General features: G+C 36.7%; 1 protein-coding gene across 5 annotated transcripts in view; it reads right to left on the bottom strand.

Moving 5' to 3' along the window:
- Positions 1-20,924, bottom strand: part of EPHA3 (EPH receptor A3) — a 411,826-nt gene extending 390,902 nt beyond the window's left edge. Inside the window, exon 1 of one of the 5 annotated variants that reach the window (XM_044940608.2) lies at positions 20,693-20,924. In XM_044940608.2, coding sequence (XP_044796543.1) covers positions 20,693-20,780 — 88 coding nt within the window. In that variant the 5' untranslated portion in view covers positions 20,781-20,924. The remainder of the gene's footprint in view (positions 1-20,692) is intronic. The other 4 variants (XM_044940609.2, XM_006077278.4, XM_006077277.4 and 1 more) reach the window with 4 other exon arrangements.
- Between the last annotated feature and the right edge of the window lie 1,019 nt (positions 20,925-21,943).

Below are 21,943 nucleotides of genomic sequence, written 5' to 3'. Positions count from 1 at the left end.
CCAAAAAGAATTGTATTGCAATGTCAATTAAAATTAAGTGTGAGAGATTAATTAAATCTATTGCATTCACTCAGAAATTGAATTTTTAGTGCACTCTATTTAACTTGAATGAGGGAACACAAAATTAGCAGCATTACTCATGATTCTGATTCTCTGATCTATTAAACATAATAATGTCTGCACTGCTTATCTCACAATATTGCTATGATGACCATCTAATATAAATTTATTTAAAGCCACCTGAGATCTTAACATGCTATACAGATTCAATGTTCTTGTAAACTTAGAATATTAACTAACAACAGTTCCATTTTGTCTTCTGAATTGTATTGAAAATCAACTGTCAATATATATAGCCTAATAGAGAAGAAAACAGGCATCAAAATTCTTTGCAAAAGCACTTATTTGGGGTTTATAAAGTGTCTTTTGTTTATAGATAAATAAGAACAACACAACCTAAGAATTCTAGCTGTGTTAAAGTAATGACTGTTAGACTGAAACTGGCCGTGATATAAACCTCCAGTCTGCTGTGATCAGTTGTATAGCAATCTGAGTGTAGCATAATTGAGATAAGAAGAGAAAGTTAATGGAATTTGAAAGTCAACCTGCTGTGAGCAATGTCTCTGGATACACTGATCCAGAGACATCACTCTAACCTTGCAATACAATGTCTTAATCCTCACAATGATACAGGCAAGAACATTAGTTACTAATGTTTTCCTCTTGCAAAAATGATGGAGACCTAATCATAATCTAAGGGGTACTGTTTAAATGCCAGAGCAGATAGAATTGTGATGTACAAATATATTGTAGTCTGAGTTTTAGTAACAATGCATAACATGAAAAGTTTATTTTAATTTCTGAAAATTTTGCATTTATAATGATCAATTTTAACAAATAAGAGTCCAGTAATTACGTTTAAGGGTAGGTGGGAATATATAGATAGACTAACTCTTTAATGACTGCCTCCTGCCAGGTTATATGCCAAAGATACAAATGATCTCTTACCAGACTTTAAATTCTAATAGTTTGATTTCCAAATAGTTTTGATTTGTAATAGAAAATATCTTAGTTCCTTAATTTCAAGATACTTCCTAGTCAAAGAGCTATGTAGCCTATATGAACTTCTAAAAGTGTTTGAAATTGGACATGTTTTGCAGTGTTCCAATCCACTTAGGTTGAGATATAAATAGAAACCTTTTGGCAAAAAAAAACACTGTGAGAAGTATGGTTGGATATTGTTCTCAATGTCTTTCACATGCTTTATTTACTGTCTAGTCTCACTGCTTTTAAATAGACAAAAAAAAAAGTGTATAAATAGGTGAAGGGGTTTACAATCATGAAAACAATAAGAGAGTCCTTACTCAGTATCCTTGAACTGGCTTTCAGGTGGGCACTCAGGAGAGATTTGCTGGTCAAAGAATGTGTGCTGTCTGATAGGAATTAGAAGGTAGAGAATGAAGCAGTGACAGATTTGATTTTCTTGGGATCCAAAATAACTCTGGATGGTGACTGCAGCCATGAAATTAAAAGACAGTTGTTCCTTGGAAGGAAAGCTATGACAAACCTAGACAGGGTATTAAAAAAAAAACAGACATCACATTGCTGACACAGATCCTTATGGTCAAAGCTATGGTTTTTCCAGCAGTCATGTACAAATGTGAGAGTTGTGCCATAAAGAAGGCTGAGTGCTGAAGAACTGATGGTTTCAAATTGCAGTTCTGGAGAAGACTCTTGAGAGTCTCAAGGACAGCAAGGAGATCAAACCAGTCAATCCCTAGGGAAATCAACCCTGAGTATTCATTAGAAGGAGGGCTGCTGGAGGTGAAGCTCCAGTACTTTGGCCACCTGATGTGAAGAGCCTACACAATGGAAAAGAACGTGATGCTGGGAAAGACTGAGGTGAAAGAAGGGGATATGCAGCAGAAGATGAGATGGTTAGATAGCATCACCACTCAAAGGACATGAATTTGAGCAAACTCTGGGAGATACTGGAAGACAGAGGAGTCTGGCATGGAGTTCTAGAGTCCATGAAGTCACAGAGTTGGACAGGACTTAGCAACTGAACAACAATGACAAGAATGAAGTAAAAGACTAAGAACAAAGTATAGGTTACAAAGTATAGGGTAAACTGGCTCACCTAGAGCCAGACATCCTGGAGGGTGAAGTCAAGTGGGCCTTAAAAAGTATTACTATGAACAAAGCTAGTGGAGGTGATAGAATGTCAGCTGAGCTATTTCAAATCGTAAAAGATTATGCTGTTAAAGTGCTGCACTCAATATGTCAGCAAATTTGGAGAATTCAGCAGTGGCCACAGGACAGGAAAAGATCAGTTTTCATTCCAATCCTAAAGAAGGGCAATGCCAAAGAATATTCAAACTACTGTACAGTTGCACTCATGTCATAAGCTATCAAGGTTATATTAAAAATCCATCAAGCGAGGCTTCAGCAGTACATAAACTGATAACTTCCAAATATACAAGCTGAGTTTAGAAAAGGCAGAAAAACCAGAGATCAAATCGCCAGCATTCGTTGGATCACAGAAAAAGCAAGGGAATTCCTGGAAAATATCTACTTCTGCTTCATTGACTATGCTAAAGCCGCTAATTGTGTGGATCACAACAAACTGTGGAAAATTCTTAAAGAGATGGGAATAGCAGACCACCCTACCTGTTTCCTACAAATTTATATGTGAGTCAAGAAGCAAAAGTTAGAACTGGATGTGGAACAACAGACTGGTTCAAAACTAGTAAAGGAGTATGACAAGGCAGTATATTGTCACCTTGTTTATTTATCTTATATGCAGAGCACATTATGGGAAATGCCAGACTGAATGAATCACAGCTGGAATCAAGATTGCTGGGGGAATTATCAACAACTTCAGATATGCAGATGATACTGTAATAGCAGAAAGTAAAGAACAACTAAAGAGCCTCATGATGAGGGTGAAAGAGGAGTCAAAAGCTGGCTTAGAACTCAGTATTCAAAAAACTAAGATCATGGCATCTAGTCTTATCACTTCATGGCAAATAGAAAGGGAAAAAGTGGAAACAGTGACACTTTTCATTTTCTTGGTCTCCAAAATCACTGTGGATGGTGACTGTAGCCATAAAATTAAAAGACAGTTGCTCCTTGGAAGGAAAGCTTTGACAAACCTGGAGGGCATATTAAACAGCAGAGACATCACTTTGCTGGCAAAAGTCCATATAGTCAAAGCTGTGATTTTTCCAGTAGTCATGTATGGATGTGAGAGTACAACCATAAAGAAGACTGAGCACCAAAGAATTGATTCTTTCGAACTATGGTGCTGGAGAAGACTCTTGAGAGTCCCTTGGACAACAAAAAGATCAAACCAGTCAATCCTAAAGGAAATCAACACTGAATATTCTTTGCAAGGACTGCTGCTGAAGCTGAAGCTCCTATATTTTGGCCACCTGATGTGAAGAACTGACTCATTGGGAAAGAGCCTGATGCTGGGAAAGATTGAAGGCAAAAGGAGAAGAGGGTGGCCGAGGATAAGATGGTTAGATAGCATCACCAACTCAATGGACATAATACTGAGTAAACTCCAGGAAATAGTGAGCCTGTTGTGATGCAGTCCTTGGGGTTGCAGAGTCAGACAGGACTCAGCGATGGAACAACAACAGTAAAACTGGCTTAGATTGGTTTTAAGTTCTTCTGGAAAGAAGGAAATCTTGCTGGCATTCCTACCACTGATCTTTACTATCACTATTCCTGGCTAAATTATGGATTTAAGATGCCCAGGAGGCTTGCTTTCTCTTCTCTCCCCACTCTCTATTATAATGAAGAGACAGAATCAAATGTCTACTCCTTTGCTCACTGGCATTGTCAACATCATGAAGAATTTTCTGTGTCAAGAATTTACACCATCTTCCCTTCTTACTACTAAGAATGCATTAACGCTTTTTAAAGGACTCAGCCATTAAAGTACGTTTTTTCAAACAAATGTTTTCAGTAAGGACAGATGAAAAACTATAGTATAAATTTCTGGAGTTCTACTTTTAAAAAATTATTAATACACCAAGATTTTTTCAAGAGCATTTTAAAATTTTGATTCATAGTGGCTATCTGCTCACTTAGAAAGACTGAGTTAAACAAACATTCACCTTTTGCAAATTAAGTGCTGCAAATATACAGACAGTTCAAAATAATTTGCAAAATTAAATATTACAATTTCTTACTGAAGTAGAAGATCCTTTCAATTATTTAATAATATATATACACACACATATATATGTATATATATACACACAAACATGCTTTGTGATAATGCTATAGTTGCATTTTATGAAAACATTTAGAAATTTCAAGGTGAACAGTAGGGTTTAAGAGCCAAAGAATTTCAGACTTGTAATAATAGACGTGTTTTCTTGGAAAAATTTCAGTTATAATGTACTTTTATAACCAGTTGCAAATAACTAGGAAATCACTACGGTAGAAAACAAACCCATCATTGATTATGTCTTTTTACTAAAAAATTACTTTTCCTTTCCTGTTTACAGCATCACTCTAATTGTCTCAGCTACATTTCTTGTACACTATTTATCTCTATTATTTTCATCACTTTCTGTTATGATGAAAAGTATAGCTTTTCTCTAGGTTACAGACAGCAGAATAATACTTTAATCTGATCCTTGGTTATACTTAAATGTCACAAATAGAGGTAAATGATAAAGGAAGTAATAAATTTTGAGCTCAGTGTTGTAATTCTCTATATATTACTCTGGTCAATCATAACATGGAATCAAGAAATCAGGATGTATTTTCTGACAGGAGTCTACCAAAACTGAGCTTTTCATTTTATTTGGGTATGCCATTGAGAAGAAATTTAAAGGTCAGTTTTATTAATAAACTTATCTATTGATATTTCAACATAACCTATCCACTAGGATTAACTATTCTTACTTAACAGTTCTGGTGGACTTCCTGTTTATATTTATTTCTACCTAAACATAAGATAGCATATTAAAAAGCAGAGACATTACTTTGCCAACAAAGGTCCGTCTAGTCAAGGCTATGGATTTTCCAGTGGTCATGTATGGATGTGAGAGTTGGACTGAAAAAAGCTGAACGCTGAAGAATTGATGCTTTTGAATTGTACTGTTGAAGAAGATGGAGAAGGCAATGGCATCCCACTCCAGTACTCTTGCCTGGAAAATCCCCTGGATGGAGGAGCCTGGTAGGCTGCAGTCCATGGGGTCACTAAGAGTCGGACACGACTGAGCGACTTCCCTTTCACTTTTCACTCTCATGCATTGGAGAAGGAAATGGCAACCCACTCCAGTGTTCTTGCCTGGAGAGTCCTAGGGACGGGGGTGCCTGGTGGGCTTCCATCTCTGGGGTCGCACAGAGTCGGACATGACTGAAGTGACTTAGCAGTAGCAGTTGAAGAAGACTCTTGAGAGTCCCTTGGACTGCAAAGAGATCCAACCAATCCATTCTAAAGGAGATCAGTCCTGGGTGTTCTTTGGAAGGAATGATGCTATAGCTGAAACTCCAGTACTTTGGCCACCTCATGCAAAGACTTGACTTATAAATAGGAAAAGACTCTGATGCTGGGAGGGATTGGGGGCAGGAGAAGGGGACGACAGAGGATGAGATGGCTGGATGGCATCACCGACTCGATGGACATGAGTTTGAGTGAACTCTGGGAGTTGGTGATGGACAGGGAGACCTGGCATGCTGCAATTCATGGGTTCACAAAGAGTCAGACATGACGGAGCGACTGAACTGAAACATAATGAAAGGGCTTCCCTGATAGCTCAGTTGGTAAGGAATCCACCTGCAATACAGGAGACCCTGGTTCGATTCCTGGGTTGGGAAGATTTGCTGGAGAAAGGAAAGGCTACAAACTCCAGTATTCTGGCCTGGAGAATTCCATGGACTGTATCGGCCATGGGGTCACAAGAGAGTCAGATAGAACTGAGCTACTTTCAGGTTCACTTTCAAATATAATGAAAACATTTTTGTAATAGATCATTAGTATTCTATCTCACAGGCCAAAAATTATAAAAATGTTTTTAAAATGTAAATGAAGTCAACTATAACCTATTGTGTGCAGATAAAACTTTCTATAATCTTAAATTTTACAGGCATTTTGGGTCATAGAAATATTAATTTATGGTAATTTCTCTATTAGGGTTTCCCTGATAGCTCAGAAAACAGAAAAGGTCCCTTTTCATTCCAATCCCAAAGAAAGGCAAAGCCAAAGAATGCTCGAACTACCGCACGACTGCACTCATCTCACACGCTAGTAAAGTAATGCTCAAAATTCTCCAAGCCAGGCTTCAGCAATATGTGAACCGTGAACTTCCAGGTGTTCAAACTGGTCTTAGAAAAGGCAGAGGAACCAGAGATCAAATTGCCAACATCTGCTGGATCATCGAGAAAGCAAGAAAGTTCCAGAAAAACATCTATTTCTGCTTTATTGACTATGCCAAAGCCTTTGACTATGTAGATCACAGTAAACATTGGAAAATTCTGAAAGAGATGGGAATACCAGACCATCTGACCTGTCTCTTGAGAAACCTGCATGCAGGTCAGGAAGCAACAGTTAGAACTGGACATGGAACAACAGACTGGTTCCAAATAGGAAAAGGAGTATGTCAAGGCTGTATATTGTCACCCTGCTTATTTAACTTATATGCAGAGTACATCATGAGAAACGCTGGGCTGGAAGAAGCGCAAGCTGGAATCAAGATTGCCAGGAGAAATATCAGTAACCTCAGATATGCAGACGACACCACCCTTATGACAGAAAGTGAAGAGGAACTAAAAAGCCTCTTGATGAATGTGAAGGAGGAGAGTGAAAAAGTTGGCTTAAAGCTCAACATTCAGAAAATGAAGATTATGGCATCTGGTCCCATCACTTCATGGGAAAAAGATGGGAAAAAGAGTAGAAACAGTGGCAGGCTTTATTTTAGAGGGGCTCCAAAATCACTGCAGATGTTGATTGCAGCCATGAAATTAAAAGATGCTTACTCCTTGGAAGGAAAGTTATGACCAACCTAGATAGCATATTCAAAAGCAGAGATATTACTTGGCCAACAAAGGTCCCTCTAGCCAAGGCTACGTCTTTTCCAGTAGTCATATATGGATGTGAGAGTTGGATGGTGAAGAAAGCTGAGTGCGGAAGAATTGATGCTTTTGAACTATAGTGTTGGAGAAGACTCTTGAGAGTCCCTTGGTCTGCAAGAAAATCCAACCTGTCCATCCTAAAGGAGATCAGACCTGTGTGTTCATTGGAAGGACTGATGTTGAAGTTGAAACTCCAGTACTTTGGCCACCTCATGAGAAGAGTTGACTCATTGGAAAAGACCCTGATGCGGGCAGGGATTGGGGGCAGGAGGAGAAGGAGACGACAGAGGATGAGATGGCTGGATGGCATCACTGACTCGATGGACATGAGTGGGTAGACTTCGGGAATTGGTGATGGACAGGGAGGCCTGGCGTGCTGCGATTCATGGGGTCACAAAGAGTCAGACACGACTGAGCAACTGAACTGAACTGTACTGATAGCTCAGTTAGTAAAGAATCTGCCTGGAATGCAGAAGATGCTGGTTTGATTCCTGGGTCGGGAAGATCCGCCAGAGAATGGATAGGCTTCTCTATTAAATAACCAACTAAAATAGTAATGTATAATTTTAAAAATAATTCTGTAGTGGTAGACATTTCTGTGAAAAACCTATTTGTGACATAGTATCTTAGTGACTCATTTATGGGATATAAGCAGATTTATGGACAAGGTGATATACTATCAACTTTTCTTATTAGTTTTTCTTCTTAAACAATAATTTTGGATTAACTTCTATTCAGGCAGGCCCCAATTAAAGAAGAAACAAATTAGCTGCCACATCTCAATCTTCGCCGACAGGAGGAAGAGTTTGTTGGAATGAAAACACAGTCTCACAGTAAGATGTCTGTGTTCTCATAACTACACCAGCTCAAGGAAATAACAGAAATACGGACCAAAATTCCACTTGAAACTCAGAAACATTAGTAAATGTTAACTCTATGCTGTTTTTAAAGTGTTAGAATTTTCTTTTTTTTTATTATTAATCTTAAAAGTCTAAAGGTCACTCTGATTCCAATACTTTTATGGAGAAAACAGCTATTAAAATATCCCTTGAGAATGTGTTCTTATAACAAAATAATTCTCTCACATAAATAAGTGGGGATGTTCTACCATCAGTGACATATTACTACATTAACAGCCTCAGCTTTGATAGCAGTCCCTAGAATCACAGGTCTCTTTGTTTCTGTGCATTGTCAACCTACATTATGAATCATTTAGACAAGTGAAATGTGTTTCCTAAAATGTAAGATACTAAAAGTAGAACATTAATGGTTATGTAAACATTGTACTTTTGCAACACATTTTAGTTTTTTAAAATGTTCCAGCACTAACAGAAAAACTTGTTTATTTCTAATTTGAAAGGATTTATTAAACAGATTAAAAAGTTAAAATAAATCACTCAATTTGAAATTATATAAAATTATTAGGGCAAATCTGTGCTCAAACTTTAGCACATATATTTGCCATCACACCAGAAATTCAGCCTGTCTTGGTATACATTTTCTTATTATATCGCTTGACTACTAAACTTTGATTAGTAAATGTAAGCTCTGTTTAGTCAGGGTTTGAACAAAGGCTATGAAAATATAATATAATAAGCAAATGGCCTGTAAAACAATTATAATATAGTAGTTATTTTCAACATAAAAATGTGTCTGGAAGTCCCTTGGATATAAGGGTTCAAATTTTAACATAAGGAACAAAGTATTGTGATGAAATGAAATTTCAATTGAAAAACATTCTTTGGATCTTTTTATATCACAAAACTTGTTTTAATTTTAAAAGAAGCCCAATCCAGAATAAATTGTTTAAATTTCTGAAAAAAAAAATCAGGATATAACTTTGACATCATATTCTATAGGATTACTAAATCTCAACTTGTTATCCTACATCATGACTGTTGAATAGACATACATACACACATATACACACACACACACACAACTCTTCAAGGTATAAATATGTGTCTCTATAAAAGCCCACAAAGGATCCAGTGAAGTGCCACACGCCTATCACTTTAATTCAAAACTCTAGGCCTTTATTTTCCATATTAGGAGCATAGTGTCAACGGAAAGCGTCAAAGATCAGGTCAGGAAACTAGCATGATTAGGTCATTGTGCTAGAGATGGTCAGGAAACTTCATTCATCACTGCAGGAGAATGTAGCACTCAGACAAACCTTGGTGTGCTTTTCCTTGGTCGTGTAGTCATAATATGAATAGAGCCAATAGAAGCTTCTATTTGGCGATGGCCTTTTTCATATTCAATCATGTGCCTTTCCAATACACACACGTATGTATATGGATGTATTCACACAGAATTTACATTGAGCTTAGATATGTGCTTACTGAAATAGCGATTTCTGAATGTTCAGTTCTTTCAAAAGTGCTTTTTACTTGTATATTTATTTAGTATGCATTCATGCAAATTATTTTTAAAGTTTTGTACCTCTATATGGTAAAAAAAGTAAAATCTGGGTTATAGTCATCCCTAAAACATGAAATTAGGCAAGTCATGTAATCTACTCCCTTTGTTTTTATTAACTTATTGTTATTTTTAACTTTATTTAAAAAACTTAAAAAAAAAAAACAAAACTCTTCCCTTTTACTTCCAGGACTCTGTTTTAGGCAGCTAGTTTAAAGTTCATATTGCATTTTAACAACTTTTATACCTATGTTAGAAGTTTTTATGTAAGTATTCATTTTGTAGTCATTTGTCCCAGCTAAATCGTTGTCTTTCAAGGCCATTCAGTATGCCACTACTGATAACCTTCTTTTCCAAAATCCAGTAACTAAACATCAGGTATTCACTACTTGGTAAATAAATGAATGCAAAAACAAACTATTTTGGTATGAAAGATGAGTTAATTTTTTCTTAATTTTAATGGTTTTTGAATGTATGCCTTTGAATTTAAATGTAGAGTTCTAATGTTTTCACTAGGACCAGGGTTATAAACCTTAGTTTCCAAAGAATCACCTTTGGAAAGGAAAATATAAAGGGATACTAATTTAATATATTTTTAGATTTTTTCTTCTTTAATCGTGTATATATTGCTAAAAGATATTAAAACATTTAGAATTATTTTGGACGTCACTTATAAGCAAGAAAAATTGTCCTTTTTCACTGTATAAATGTTTAAGGAAAAAAAGCAGTTGTGCCTAAAAAAATAGATAAATCATCATTGTAAGCATAGATTAATCTATCTTGTTCAGTTGGATGAAATATATATATAATTACACTTGGAAATCTTTTTTTTTTAATAAAAAGGACTATCGAATCATTATAATTTCACATCAGAAATGTCAAGAACATCATAATAAAATCTCTGAGTTTATCTTTCTTGATTTAATGTAAATGAGTGTTATTTGTGGCAAACTAGATAGTAAAACTAAACCAAGAGAAAAATATTATTCTATTTTATTCTGCCTCTTTAAAAATATTTTCAAGATTTGGCACTGGCTATAATATTTGATGGAGTTTATATATTTAATAAAAGAATAACAACCCTATTTAACTTCTATTTATAGTTTCTGTGATGATGCCAGTTCTTTTCATTCTGTCAAAATATGAAACATACCATAACTAGCTTTGGCATATCGAAGGGGAAAATAAAAATTGGGATATAACCGTAGCTTCACGTCATTTTTGAATATTATCAGTGATCAAGGGTCCAGTTGGGGAAAATTAACAAGATTAGACTGTGACAAATAAACAAATGATTGCTTTTTTTTCTCATCACCAATCTGTAATTCAGGAAAACTTAATTTTACTTCATTTTCATTTCAAAAGGTAAATATTCATCCCTAAAATTTTGTGCACAGTGTGGGAATGGTTGAGTTTTGTAAGAAGACAATACTGCTGGTCACATACATGCACACACTCACACAGGGCTGCTCACAGACTTCCTCAGAGTGTTGTTCTGTTAACCAGAGGATTATTCAATCTACAAAGAAATGATTGCAAATCAGCTGCCCAGCCTAACTTCTCAGTGTGAAGACTACTACCATATAAAATTAAAAAATGTATCTGTCTAAGATCTATAGAATTTTATTCATTGCTAAATTACATTTGAAAATAGGGGAATGAAGTATATGTTAACTACTAACAAGCTGTTCTCTGTTTCTCTTACTCATCCTGAAGTGGAAAATATCAAAATTTCATATTGATTAGAAACCAACTATCTTTATCACTGGCAAAAAGTAAACTTTAAAGTCTCGTTTTTCATCAAAGAAGGGGTGGGGGTTGGGGAATGGGTATTATTTTTTTTTTTTTTTTTACAAAATAAGTTTATTGATCTATCTTTAACTATTATTTAAAAGGCAATAAATTAACCTCCCCTTAATGACTATATAGAAAATTCAAGATGTAACCATTCTGATATTGATTAGACTTATCAGTAATAAAATTAATCGAGGCTTCTCCCTTTGCTTCAGTCCACATTATATAATCTGTCAAGAATTTTTGTCTTAAAATGAGAGGCAACTCAGTTTGGAGACTTTGAAGTCACATTTACATTTTCTTGATTTGAGAGAGCTCTCCAAAATCATATATGAACTATAACAATAAATAGCAGGGAAAGTAGTTGTTGATTCTAATCCTTCAGAAGTGAGAAAACAAAAGTTTGCTGTTAAGCCCTTGCTCACGGAAAATGTGCCAATAGCTTGAGTGGTTAGAAAACTCATTGGGAACCTAAAGGGTAACAGGTTTGAAAAATTTTTTATTTCACATTACAGTGAAGAAAGCAAGATACTGAAAGCAGCTTTCTGATGTGAAAGCCTGATGTCATCAATATGCTATTTTTGCTCTTTGCCAGGTTAACAGAATTTATTGCAGCAATTAATGCAAAGCATATGTGCTGAAATACCTACACGAAAAATATAATCGCCCCCAATTTAATTTGCTACCTTTCAAAACTCTTGTTTAGCTACCTTTTCTCAATGTCCCCACTTAAATACAGTACAAGTGTTTTTAAAAAAGAGGAGATAAATCTTTATAATTTACTTTCTCATCTTAAGTAATTTATAAATTATCTTTTATATACGGGAAAGTTTCCACAGAAATTGAAGTCTACTTTTTAGGCCAAGTTCCACTTCCACCCATTACTGACCTTTATGACAATTCCAGTAGTCAATCCATGCTTCATTTTTATTAAAAAAAAAAAATCACATCCAAGTTATAGTGACAATTGCCTCACACTCTCTGTGTATGGAATTCTTGAGAAGAATCTTTCCAAGGTAAGCAGAGTTTGAGTGTCAGGAAAGGAAGACAGAGGAGGAATGTGTGAAGAAAACACATCACAGATCACATCACATCTCCTATTCCTGGGTCCACATCAAATTTTCTTTATTTTCCTAGTGAGTCCCTAACTCTTCCAGATGATCATAATTTATGAGGGTAAACACAGCAGATTCAAAGTATTCTTTGAAGTACTTTCCTGAAAGTATTTATTTAAAAAGTACTTTGAAGTCTAAATTTTCACTCCAATACTCTGAGTATTTCTAAGTTTTCCCTGCAAGTCCCAAGACAAATTAATATCCTCAGTAGGATTAAGATTGAGAAACTAGAGCTTTTCCTGAATAGAAGGATACCTCCTTAATTTACAGGCATTTGTGTACAGGAGAAAAATAGAAGGTTAAAATCAGAAGACAGACAGGAGAGGGCCTGATGAGTTTATTTAGTTTTCTCAGTTGTAAAATGAGAGACCTCACAATACTTTCTTTAGAGGTGCTTTAAGATTAAATGAGGTTCAGTAAGTACTGAATGATAATGTAAGGAAAAAATCTTTCCAACCAGTGGAACTCTGTGTGTTTTCTGATTAGGGGGCATTACACTGAGGCCATTATTTAGTTTGGGTATGCCCTGGATTTTCAACAATTCTTTTATGAAAAACACTAAAGTTCTGAAGACCACACAAACTTTAGCATCATCCCCACTACTAACCTACCTCGGTAACACTGCTCCCAGAAACCCTTTCTGGCCCTTTCCGGGCTTACTCCCAAAATCAGAAGAGTGGGAAATCCTGTTATAATTTTTAAATAGTGTCAATCAAACGGGGTGGTGGGGGGCATAGGGGAAAACAGATAACTTTTGATTGTGCACGAGGGTGGGGATGGGGGTCTGTGAACTAGCGCTGAGGGCCCTTAACAGTTGGCATTAATAGGTGGTTTTAAAGAAAACTGGGGGGGGGGGGGGGGGGGGGGGGGGAACGGTTCATTATCGTCCAGAAACTAAAGGACAGGTCTTTTAAAATATTCAACAAATAGCGAAGTGGTCGGGAAAGAGAGCAGCAAGCAGGACAGCGGACGTCTCAGGCTCGTCCCAAGAGAACGGGCCTGGTCTCCCAACTCTGCAGGGAGCGCTGAGAACCCTGGAGAACTGAGTCCTCCTCCTGCACCTGTCACTTGGCAGGCGGGGAACTTAGGAAGGGGACCGCGCCACGTGGAAAAGGTTGAATAAAAGGGGAAGAGGGTGGGGGGGGGGGCGACAGAGACTTCGGGTCAAAGTCTGTGGTTAAACTCAGGACTTGCCCGGCCCGTCCCAGGAGCTACCGCGCTCCCCAGGTGAGGGGAGTCCAGGTGGTGAGGTGGGCACCGCCTCTCCGAGCCGTGGCAGCCCCGCGGCCGCAGGCAGAGGGCGCACGTTTGCCTCTCGTCTGCCCCGCCTCCGCCCGGCGCTGGTTTCCGCGGAACTTGGCGCCCTCGCGCTCGCCCGGCTCCAGTCTCCGCCCCGGCCGCGAGCGCCCCGCGCCCTGCGCCCGCCGGCTGGGAGAAGCCGGCCCCCGCGGGGGCTCCGCGCGTACCCGCTGTCCACCGCCCCCCGGGGGGCGCGCCTGCTCACAGCGCTCGGGCCGCGCGCTTTGGCTGCCTGGCGCGGAGATGGCTCGGGCACAAAGAACCCACCGAACCCCGAGAGCTGAACTGGGGGACGTGGCCCCGGAGTTGGGATTTTCTGATCCGATCTTGAATCCGATGCGGAGTGAAAAGTAGCGAATTGTTGGGAGATTCCGTTTTCCCGCCGCACCGAAGAGCCTGGCCCCGGCGGCGGAGCATAATTTGAGGTTAAGATGCCATAGTGGTGGGTGTGGTGGCCTCGAGGGCCTCTGTTCATCTCTCTCTGTCGCCACACCCCTGTCCCTCCCAGTAAAGCTCAGTTTCGTGCTAAAATTTCTCAGGGCATACCTGGAAATTTAATCAGTACTGCATTTGCAAATGTAGGAGGTGTGATGCGAAGGAAAAGAAGCGCCTTCGTTCCTCCTGTGGCCGCCCCAGTTCATGGCTAAGGTTATTCACCACAGTTTGTTCGTACAGTGCCGGCACTTGTTTCCCCCCTCTTTCCTTGCCTTTTATTCTGACTTCATCATGTTGGTTTGGATTATGTGGATTTTCACCCTCTGCTTTGACTGGAACAGCAGGACATGGTTTAGAAAATGAAAGGAGGGAGGGGGTTCCCCACTCAGGGCTTCCAGTTTAATAACATCACTCCAAGCTGGAGGCTTTATTTGCTGAACTGGTTTTGATTCCATCCATCCTCCACATGTATGTGCCCAGACTTCCAAAGGGGGGTTTGGCTTACACTTTCAAAACTTTGCTATATAAAATATTTTCTTCAGGGGAAAAAATCAAAAGTCTGTAAACTTGAGAGGAGAAACAAAAGCATCCAACTCCCCTCACCCCCACCCCGCCCCAAACACACACCCTTTTTTGTGTAGGTGCAGATTTTTAGAGATTTAATTTAAAAACCGATTAGCCAGATGCTTGAGGCGATATTTTTCTTTTAAGCAAAAAATGTATTACTGGTTTTAGAACCTTTGCATTTCTCTACGTCTGCATCTTTTTAATCGACTTTTTATTTTCTTTTCCTCTTGCAAAGGCTTTTTTTCTCTTTGTAATCCACCACTTTTTTTTTTTTTTTTTAAATTTCACATAAAGCTGGTAGGAGGCAAACTAAAACTTGTTGACTTTCAGATTTGAGTTTTCCAGGAGAAAAGCTTCTGCCAGATTCCAAGAACTACCTGATTCCAGGGAGCTGGTAACAGACCCAGAGAGTGAAATCCCAGTGTGTACATGTGCCCACACCCTGATTCTCAGAGGTGTCTGCCTAGATTGATTTGTGGCTTGGAATACTTTGCATTTTATAAATGTCCAACAATGCTTTTATTTCTAAAGTCATTGCAGAAAAATTAAAGTCTTCAAATTTCTTAGAAATAAATTCTGTACTCTGGTTTTCAGTATACTTGGATGAATAATAAAATGAATGTTTTACACCACCAGTCATCCCTTTATTTGAAAAATCTGTGGAAAGCTACTTGTGCACTTGGTAAAAGCCCTGCTCTGACCCTCCCTGGTGATAAAATCCAGATCTCTGAAAACAGAATAAAAAAGGGGACACCTGCATCTGTTTTTCTAAATCTTTTATCAAACAGGAATTAAAAGAATAAGGTTTATTAAAAACTTTTTAAAGACAAATGTGCATTAAAAAGTAAAATTGAGGATCTTGACAGAAAATGATTTGTAAAACTTAGTGTTCTTCCAAGAAATACATATTCGCCTTCCATCTAGTATTTATGCCAAACAAAATCATTGGAAAATGACTAAAATCAAAGGTAACCCACATCATAGATTTCTCAGTAAGTAAATGTCTGTAAGAACTTATCGAGTTTTGATGATTTGTGGAAAGTTTTATTAATATTTTCTTGAAGATTTTACGACTTGGAAAATGTAACTCTCAAGAACAGTTCTTGCTGTTTCCATTTGCGTTGAAGTTAGTAAATCAAATATACTGTGGAAATATGTTTTGCCTTTAAAAATCCTTTGCATATGTAACTGATTATTTGATATTTAAAAATTACATATTTTATTTCAGAAAAATTCCAGAGTTTCAGAAACAACTTTAACATTTAGGGGTCTTCATGAAGAGAGTTATTTTGAGAAACTATCAAAAGTGACAGACTCTTAAAGAACATACCAAAATTTGAATATTAAAATATGGATAATATATGGACATAATAAAGAATCTTATTAAATCTTTAAGGACAGTAAGTTTTTTACAAGTCAAGGTGAAACTACTGAATTGTTTATACAAGCAAAAAGTAAACCAAAATTAAACTTAAGCAATAAAAGTCTTCACATGAAACTCTCTGAACTGACTACACAGTGTAAAAAATACATTTATGTTCTGATTGTGCACAACATTTTGTTTAAAATGTTTATGTTAATTTTAAGTTCTTTTCATTGTAGCTTCCAGTTACTAGCATTGCATGGGAAAGGCAACTTGATTTAAAATGCCACCATAGTCTTACATGGGGTAATGGTGTTTTATTATTTGTAGTTTCCGTTTTATAGGTCTAGTTGCTTTTGAGTTATAAACGTATTCAATTGACTTTATATCTTGAAATGGGCAGAAAAATGATATTAACTAGATCATCAATAAAAAAGTATAAAATCGAAACTGTTGATAGTTACAATGAAGCTGGTTTGTATCTGTAAGTCTATTGTTATTGCCAGAACATTTACTATTTAAGAGTTTTTAATTGCTTGTTTATGACAAGGGCAAGAATGGTGTGATATATAAGGGTGAGGAGAATGGAGCATCAAAGTGGACATTTCCCCACTTGAATTATTATTATCAATATTAGTCTTTAGGAAGATATAGATTCAGAATGAATTAATTTCATGATAGATTTTGAGAGGTTACAAGAAGTTTCTTTCCGGCACAATCAAAATATTATCGTAGCAATTCAGGTTGTCAGTAAAAGCTTAAACAAATTTGCTGATAATCCTGTTAATGACCTAGGTCAAGTGTTAACTGTTGTGGGTTATAAAATAGTGAAATTAAGGTTTCTCCTACCTCCAGGCAAATAGCACAGTTATAACTGTTAGGGGGAGGTAGGGGCAAGCTATTAGGTGAGCTATTAAGTTACAAAAATGTATAATGCATTCAATTATTTAGTCTAGAATGATAAAATGCCATTAAAAGCAAATGTAAGCCCTCTTCTTAAAACTATAAAAATGATATGATAGCTTAGTTTTCTATAAATATTTCAGTCAGTGTATTATTATTTGAGGATAAGTGTTTATACATGAAAATGATGCCAGTTCACACTGATTTTTAAAAAGGGAAAAATCTATTATTTAAATGTATATTGTCTCCATTATTTGCCTAATATTCAAAGGGAAACATACAGTGTTCATCTCTAAGTTTTACTTTTAAGCTTTAAACAATCACATAGTATCTTCAATAGTTAGGTGACTTATGTCCAGTGAAATACATTTCATACAAACAGTATCCCAACACTCCAATAAAAGTCTCCCCAAATAAGTAGTATATAAATATGCAGATTGAATTTTATTGACTTTTATTTTGAAAACTGATTTTCAATGTAAAGAGCTCTATAGGTGAAAGGTAATTAACTTATAAACAGTTAGATAGTAAAATGTGTTACGTACTGAAAAGTGTATTATGTACTAAAGAATAAGCAGTGAATTATGCCTCAGAAGCCTTCAAATATAGAAAAGTGTGTAAAGAAATTGCTTTTTCCATTGCTAAATGATATTGAACTAGTAATAGTCAATTCTTTATATCAAGCTTTAGCCTTTTCATAAAGTTATTTTTATTTATCATTATCACCATCCATCCGATAGGTATAAGGAGCAAATATATAAACTTCTCTAACAACATTAAGTATAACAATCCTGTTTTGTCATGAAAAGTAGTAGTTTTCCCATTGGAAGTCTTTTCTTGGTGTGTTATGTAAACAGATCTGAAAAGATTTTAATAAAGTTCCATGCAGCTTTTGTAAAGTTTCCGTCTAAGCACAGAGGTCAATTCTTGATTTAAGTGATCATCAAAATTATAAACAATTATCAAGGAGGAGACCAGTCATAGAAAGTATCATCTGGAATCATCTTCTTGATAGCATATTAGAAAGTTATCTGTAACTGGATTTAAAAAAGGAAAGCTCATATTAAACTTTTTTCTAAGCTTTTTTCCTCTTATCATGGGCTAATGGCATTTCACAATTGATATTTGGTTATCAAATCTCAAGTCTTAAAAAAAAGTCACACAGTGGCATATTTCCTAGCAATTAACTCAATGGCTTGGATCTTGTTCTCTTAGAGTTCTATCATGACTAACTTCATAACAGATTGCAGAATAAATTCCAGTAAATTTTACTGGTAAATTTTCTGTAGTATGGAAATATAATTTGAGCATAGTATTTTAAATGCAACCTAGTATTTTGTATTTCAGTTTTCAACATTAATATCAGAAAGCTGTACTAATGAGATTCATTCTATGATTATTCCTTCTACCCAACATATGAATTTTCAGAAGCATTGCTTTTTATTCAAAGGACATTGTTAGAAAATTACATGAAAAATCTTAGAACATACTTGGATTTTTCACTTTTCATGTTGTTCAAATCTACAACTAAGTCCCAAGCTATTGTATTCAATATTCACATTTAAAATCTTACTCAAATATTATCCAAGTTAAATCATTCATTTTATTTCAAACCTTTCCTTCATGACCTCAGAAGAGAAAGAGACACTACTATAGAACATGACCTGTGAAGAATAGTCCCATAAACAATGTAGAGATAAACTTTTGCCCAAGCAAATTAAATGTAATCATGTCAGTTTTCTGAATATATTAACCTTTTTATATTCATACTGTTAATGTGTATCTGCCTGTATAATAATATGCACTATATACCCAAATATACACAAAGTGTGTCTTAAAAGCAACTTGCACTTGCTAATTCTTGCTTCATTAAATTAATACTCATGAATTTTATATAAATATCAATGAGTTTAAATGGCCCTTTTTTCCTTTTGCAATTTACTGAAAGGTTGTGTTTTGCACAAAAAAATAATGACTCTCATCTATATCCCTGTGCATTATTAATTCACTAAAATCCATTATCTAAATAGTTTATAAATATTCCATCTGGAGAAATACAATTTATCATAGCAATATGGGAATAATATTACTGTTTGTCTAGCTATTATCAATACTTTAATATTTTTCAAAGGAACAAAAAGTATAAACACTAATTTGAAGTTACTGATACATTACTCATTATACAAATAACTACCCTTGCCTTTCATTCATAAAAAAATAATTGCCCATTAGTTTCAAATAAACATTTTAATTTAATTTGTAAAAAAAAAATGCACTTGAAGGTAAGATAACTTCTTGATCCTTCTAGGTTAGAATTTTTAATTTCCCTATAAAAAAGACAAAAAATTTAATGAAATCTGCCAAGTTGATAAAAACAGTCACTAAGGAAAGAATGAAATTAAAACTGCTCTATTAGCACTGAAAGTAGGTCACCAAATATGAGAGGCAGTTTTCATATTTAATTAAAAAGTTGCTAAATATTCTTGAGTTTTTATTTGTTTTTTCTAAAAATGATATATACAACATACAGTGGCACTGTCTTGCCAATATATTTTTAGTGAGTGACACAATATATAATGCAGCATTTGCACATCAGTTGCTCAGTTTTGCTGAATTGCAAAATAAATTACTAAATGTTATTGTTATAAATTCAAAATGATTAAGAGGAAATAGAAATTGTAAGTGTTGCTTGAAAGCGATCAATTATTCAGAAAAGTTTGTCTTAAGAGTTAGCAATCGTATTCACAAATCATTAGGAATAGATCACAAAAGGTGTACAGGGAAAAGGCAATGTGTCTATTAAGCATGCAATCTTATAGTAAACATTATTGTCCTTAATATTAGGCTTGCACTTTAATTCATTGAAAAGGAATGAATGCCCATTAGGAGGAAAATAAATAACCCAACATTAAGGAAATACCATTTGCTGCATATGAACATTCTTCCTCAATTTGCTGTTCAGTTATTTACTACACCTACCCAGGAGATTTTCACTATTCATTAAATATAATCTCCTATTCGCATAAGCCCTTAAACAAAGAAAATCCAGTCTAACCTTATTGTAATACCTACAAATATTACTTATGTTAATGTGGCATATGCTGCTCATTAGAACCTGTACCATAGAGCAAACCACCGCCTGGCGGGATACACATCACTTCAATACAGCAGTTAAAACATAAATACACACACACACGCACACACAGCCGCGCTTCAACAAACTCCGATTTCCCTTTAGCCCATTCATAAATGCCATGATCCTAAGTAGGAACAACCTGTCATTACCTTTAAACATACTAAAGAATCTAGAGAGGAGGGCAGAATATTCTTTTAAACTTCTCAGAGTACTACTACATGGTCACAATTAGGAAATAAAATACTACCATGGCTATTTGGCAATTAACATACTGGGTTGTAAAACTGGAGGATTTTTCTCTTTCTGCTTAAAACGGGCAAACAAGGTAATTGCTTGAATTGGTATCAGATTCAAAACACATTTTAAATCTAGGCAATCCAAAATTACCTCTAAAAGTGCTTTAGAAGACAGCCGAAAATAAAAGCACCTTTAGTTTACTCCGAGAGCAAAGTGCTTTATTCAGAGGCACCTCGGCGACCTGAAAACGCTTCGGTGAGAACGTGCCTGGAAAAGCGTTAGCCCCTCGGGGCAGGGCTGTGCGCGTCGCGGTACCTGGCTTACCTTCATTGGAAGGTTGGAGAGTCAGTTCCCCGAAGCACTTGAGAGCAGAGCAGCTGAGAAGGAGGAGGATGGAGAGGTGACAATCCATGTTGCTGGTGCAGAGGGCAGTGAGAGGAGCATATCTCCATGAAGCATGCCACTGATGTGAGGGGGAGCGCTCTGATTGCTGGAGAAGTTACCATGCTCCGCTCGCAGGCTGATGTCAAGTTTGACACTGGAGATAAGGAGGAGTCTGGCTGCCTTTCCGCGAACCTCGCTCAGAGACTTCCCTGGGTCCTAGTGCCGTCGTAAGCGAGCGCTGAAGAAGGACAGGAGCACGCGCGGGGGCCCAGCAGACAGCTCTAAAGCGCGGGGCTGGGGAGGAAGGGGTTGGGGATCGGCTGCATCACAGAAGGCGCAGGAAACCCAGAAGTTATGATGGTGCGGTGGTGGACAGTAGTGATGGGGACAGAAAAACACCCCCCCACACACACACACACTATTTTCAAGGGAAAGCAGCTATTTTATTGTTTGCAATACACGCTCTTGTAGGTTAATTCCCTGAAGAAACCAGAAACCCTGATAGAGTGTCTTATGACACAGTGAGTGGAAAAGAAACTGAAATGCCAGAGAAATGTTTGTTATTAAAAGAACAGGAGCCCTGCATTAAAATTTAAAAATACATTGTTGATTGTAGTCAAAGAAAAATTAGGATTATTTCTTCATCGTGTTCAATGTGATCATAACTCTTTACAAATCCTTTCTGGTGCAGAAAGAACTAATACACACCTCAGATCAGAAAGGCTCTTCAGTTCTACACCAGGTGGTATCAGGACTTTTAAAAAGAATTGGCACAGGATCTCAGTGAGTATAAAGTGCACTTTGGGTTTCCAAACTAGGAAGTGTGCTTCAACAACCTAAGGAAGTGAGCAAACCCAGTCCCAGGGCTAGCTGCAGGTCAGCAGGCATCAGCAGGCATCCCTCATTCTATACATTGGTATAAATAAGAATAAGAGAAAAATCAAGCCTAAAGGTCTTGACAGCACATCACTACCCTCCCTCCTTCACCATCTAGCATTAGGATCTCTGGGTTCCATGAGATAAACAATGCATAATTCACAACTCCGCATTTAGCTTTTCAGCCACTTCCAATCTGATAATAGCTGGATGCAATTCTTCTTTAGCATTCCAAATCTAAAGGCTGAATAACAGTGTCTTTGCACTTTCTCACTTACTTTGCACCATGGTTATAAATGGTTTCTCTTCTTTCCA

The sequence above is a fragment of the Bubalus bubalis genome, chromosome 1, assembly GCF_019923935.1.
Source record: "Bubalus bubalis isolate 160015118507 breed Murrah chromosome 1, NDDB_SH_1, whole genome shotgun sequence".
Classification (NCBI taxonomy): Eukaryota; Metazoa; Chordata; class Mammalia; order Artiodactyla; family Bovidae; genus Bubalus; species Bubalus bubalis.
This window is presented reverse-complemented; position numbering and strand designations above follow the sequence as displayed.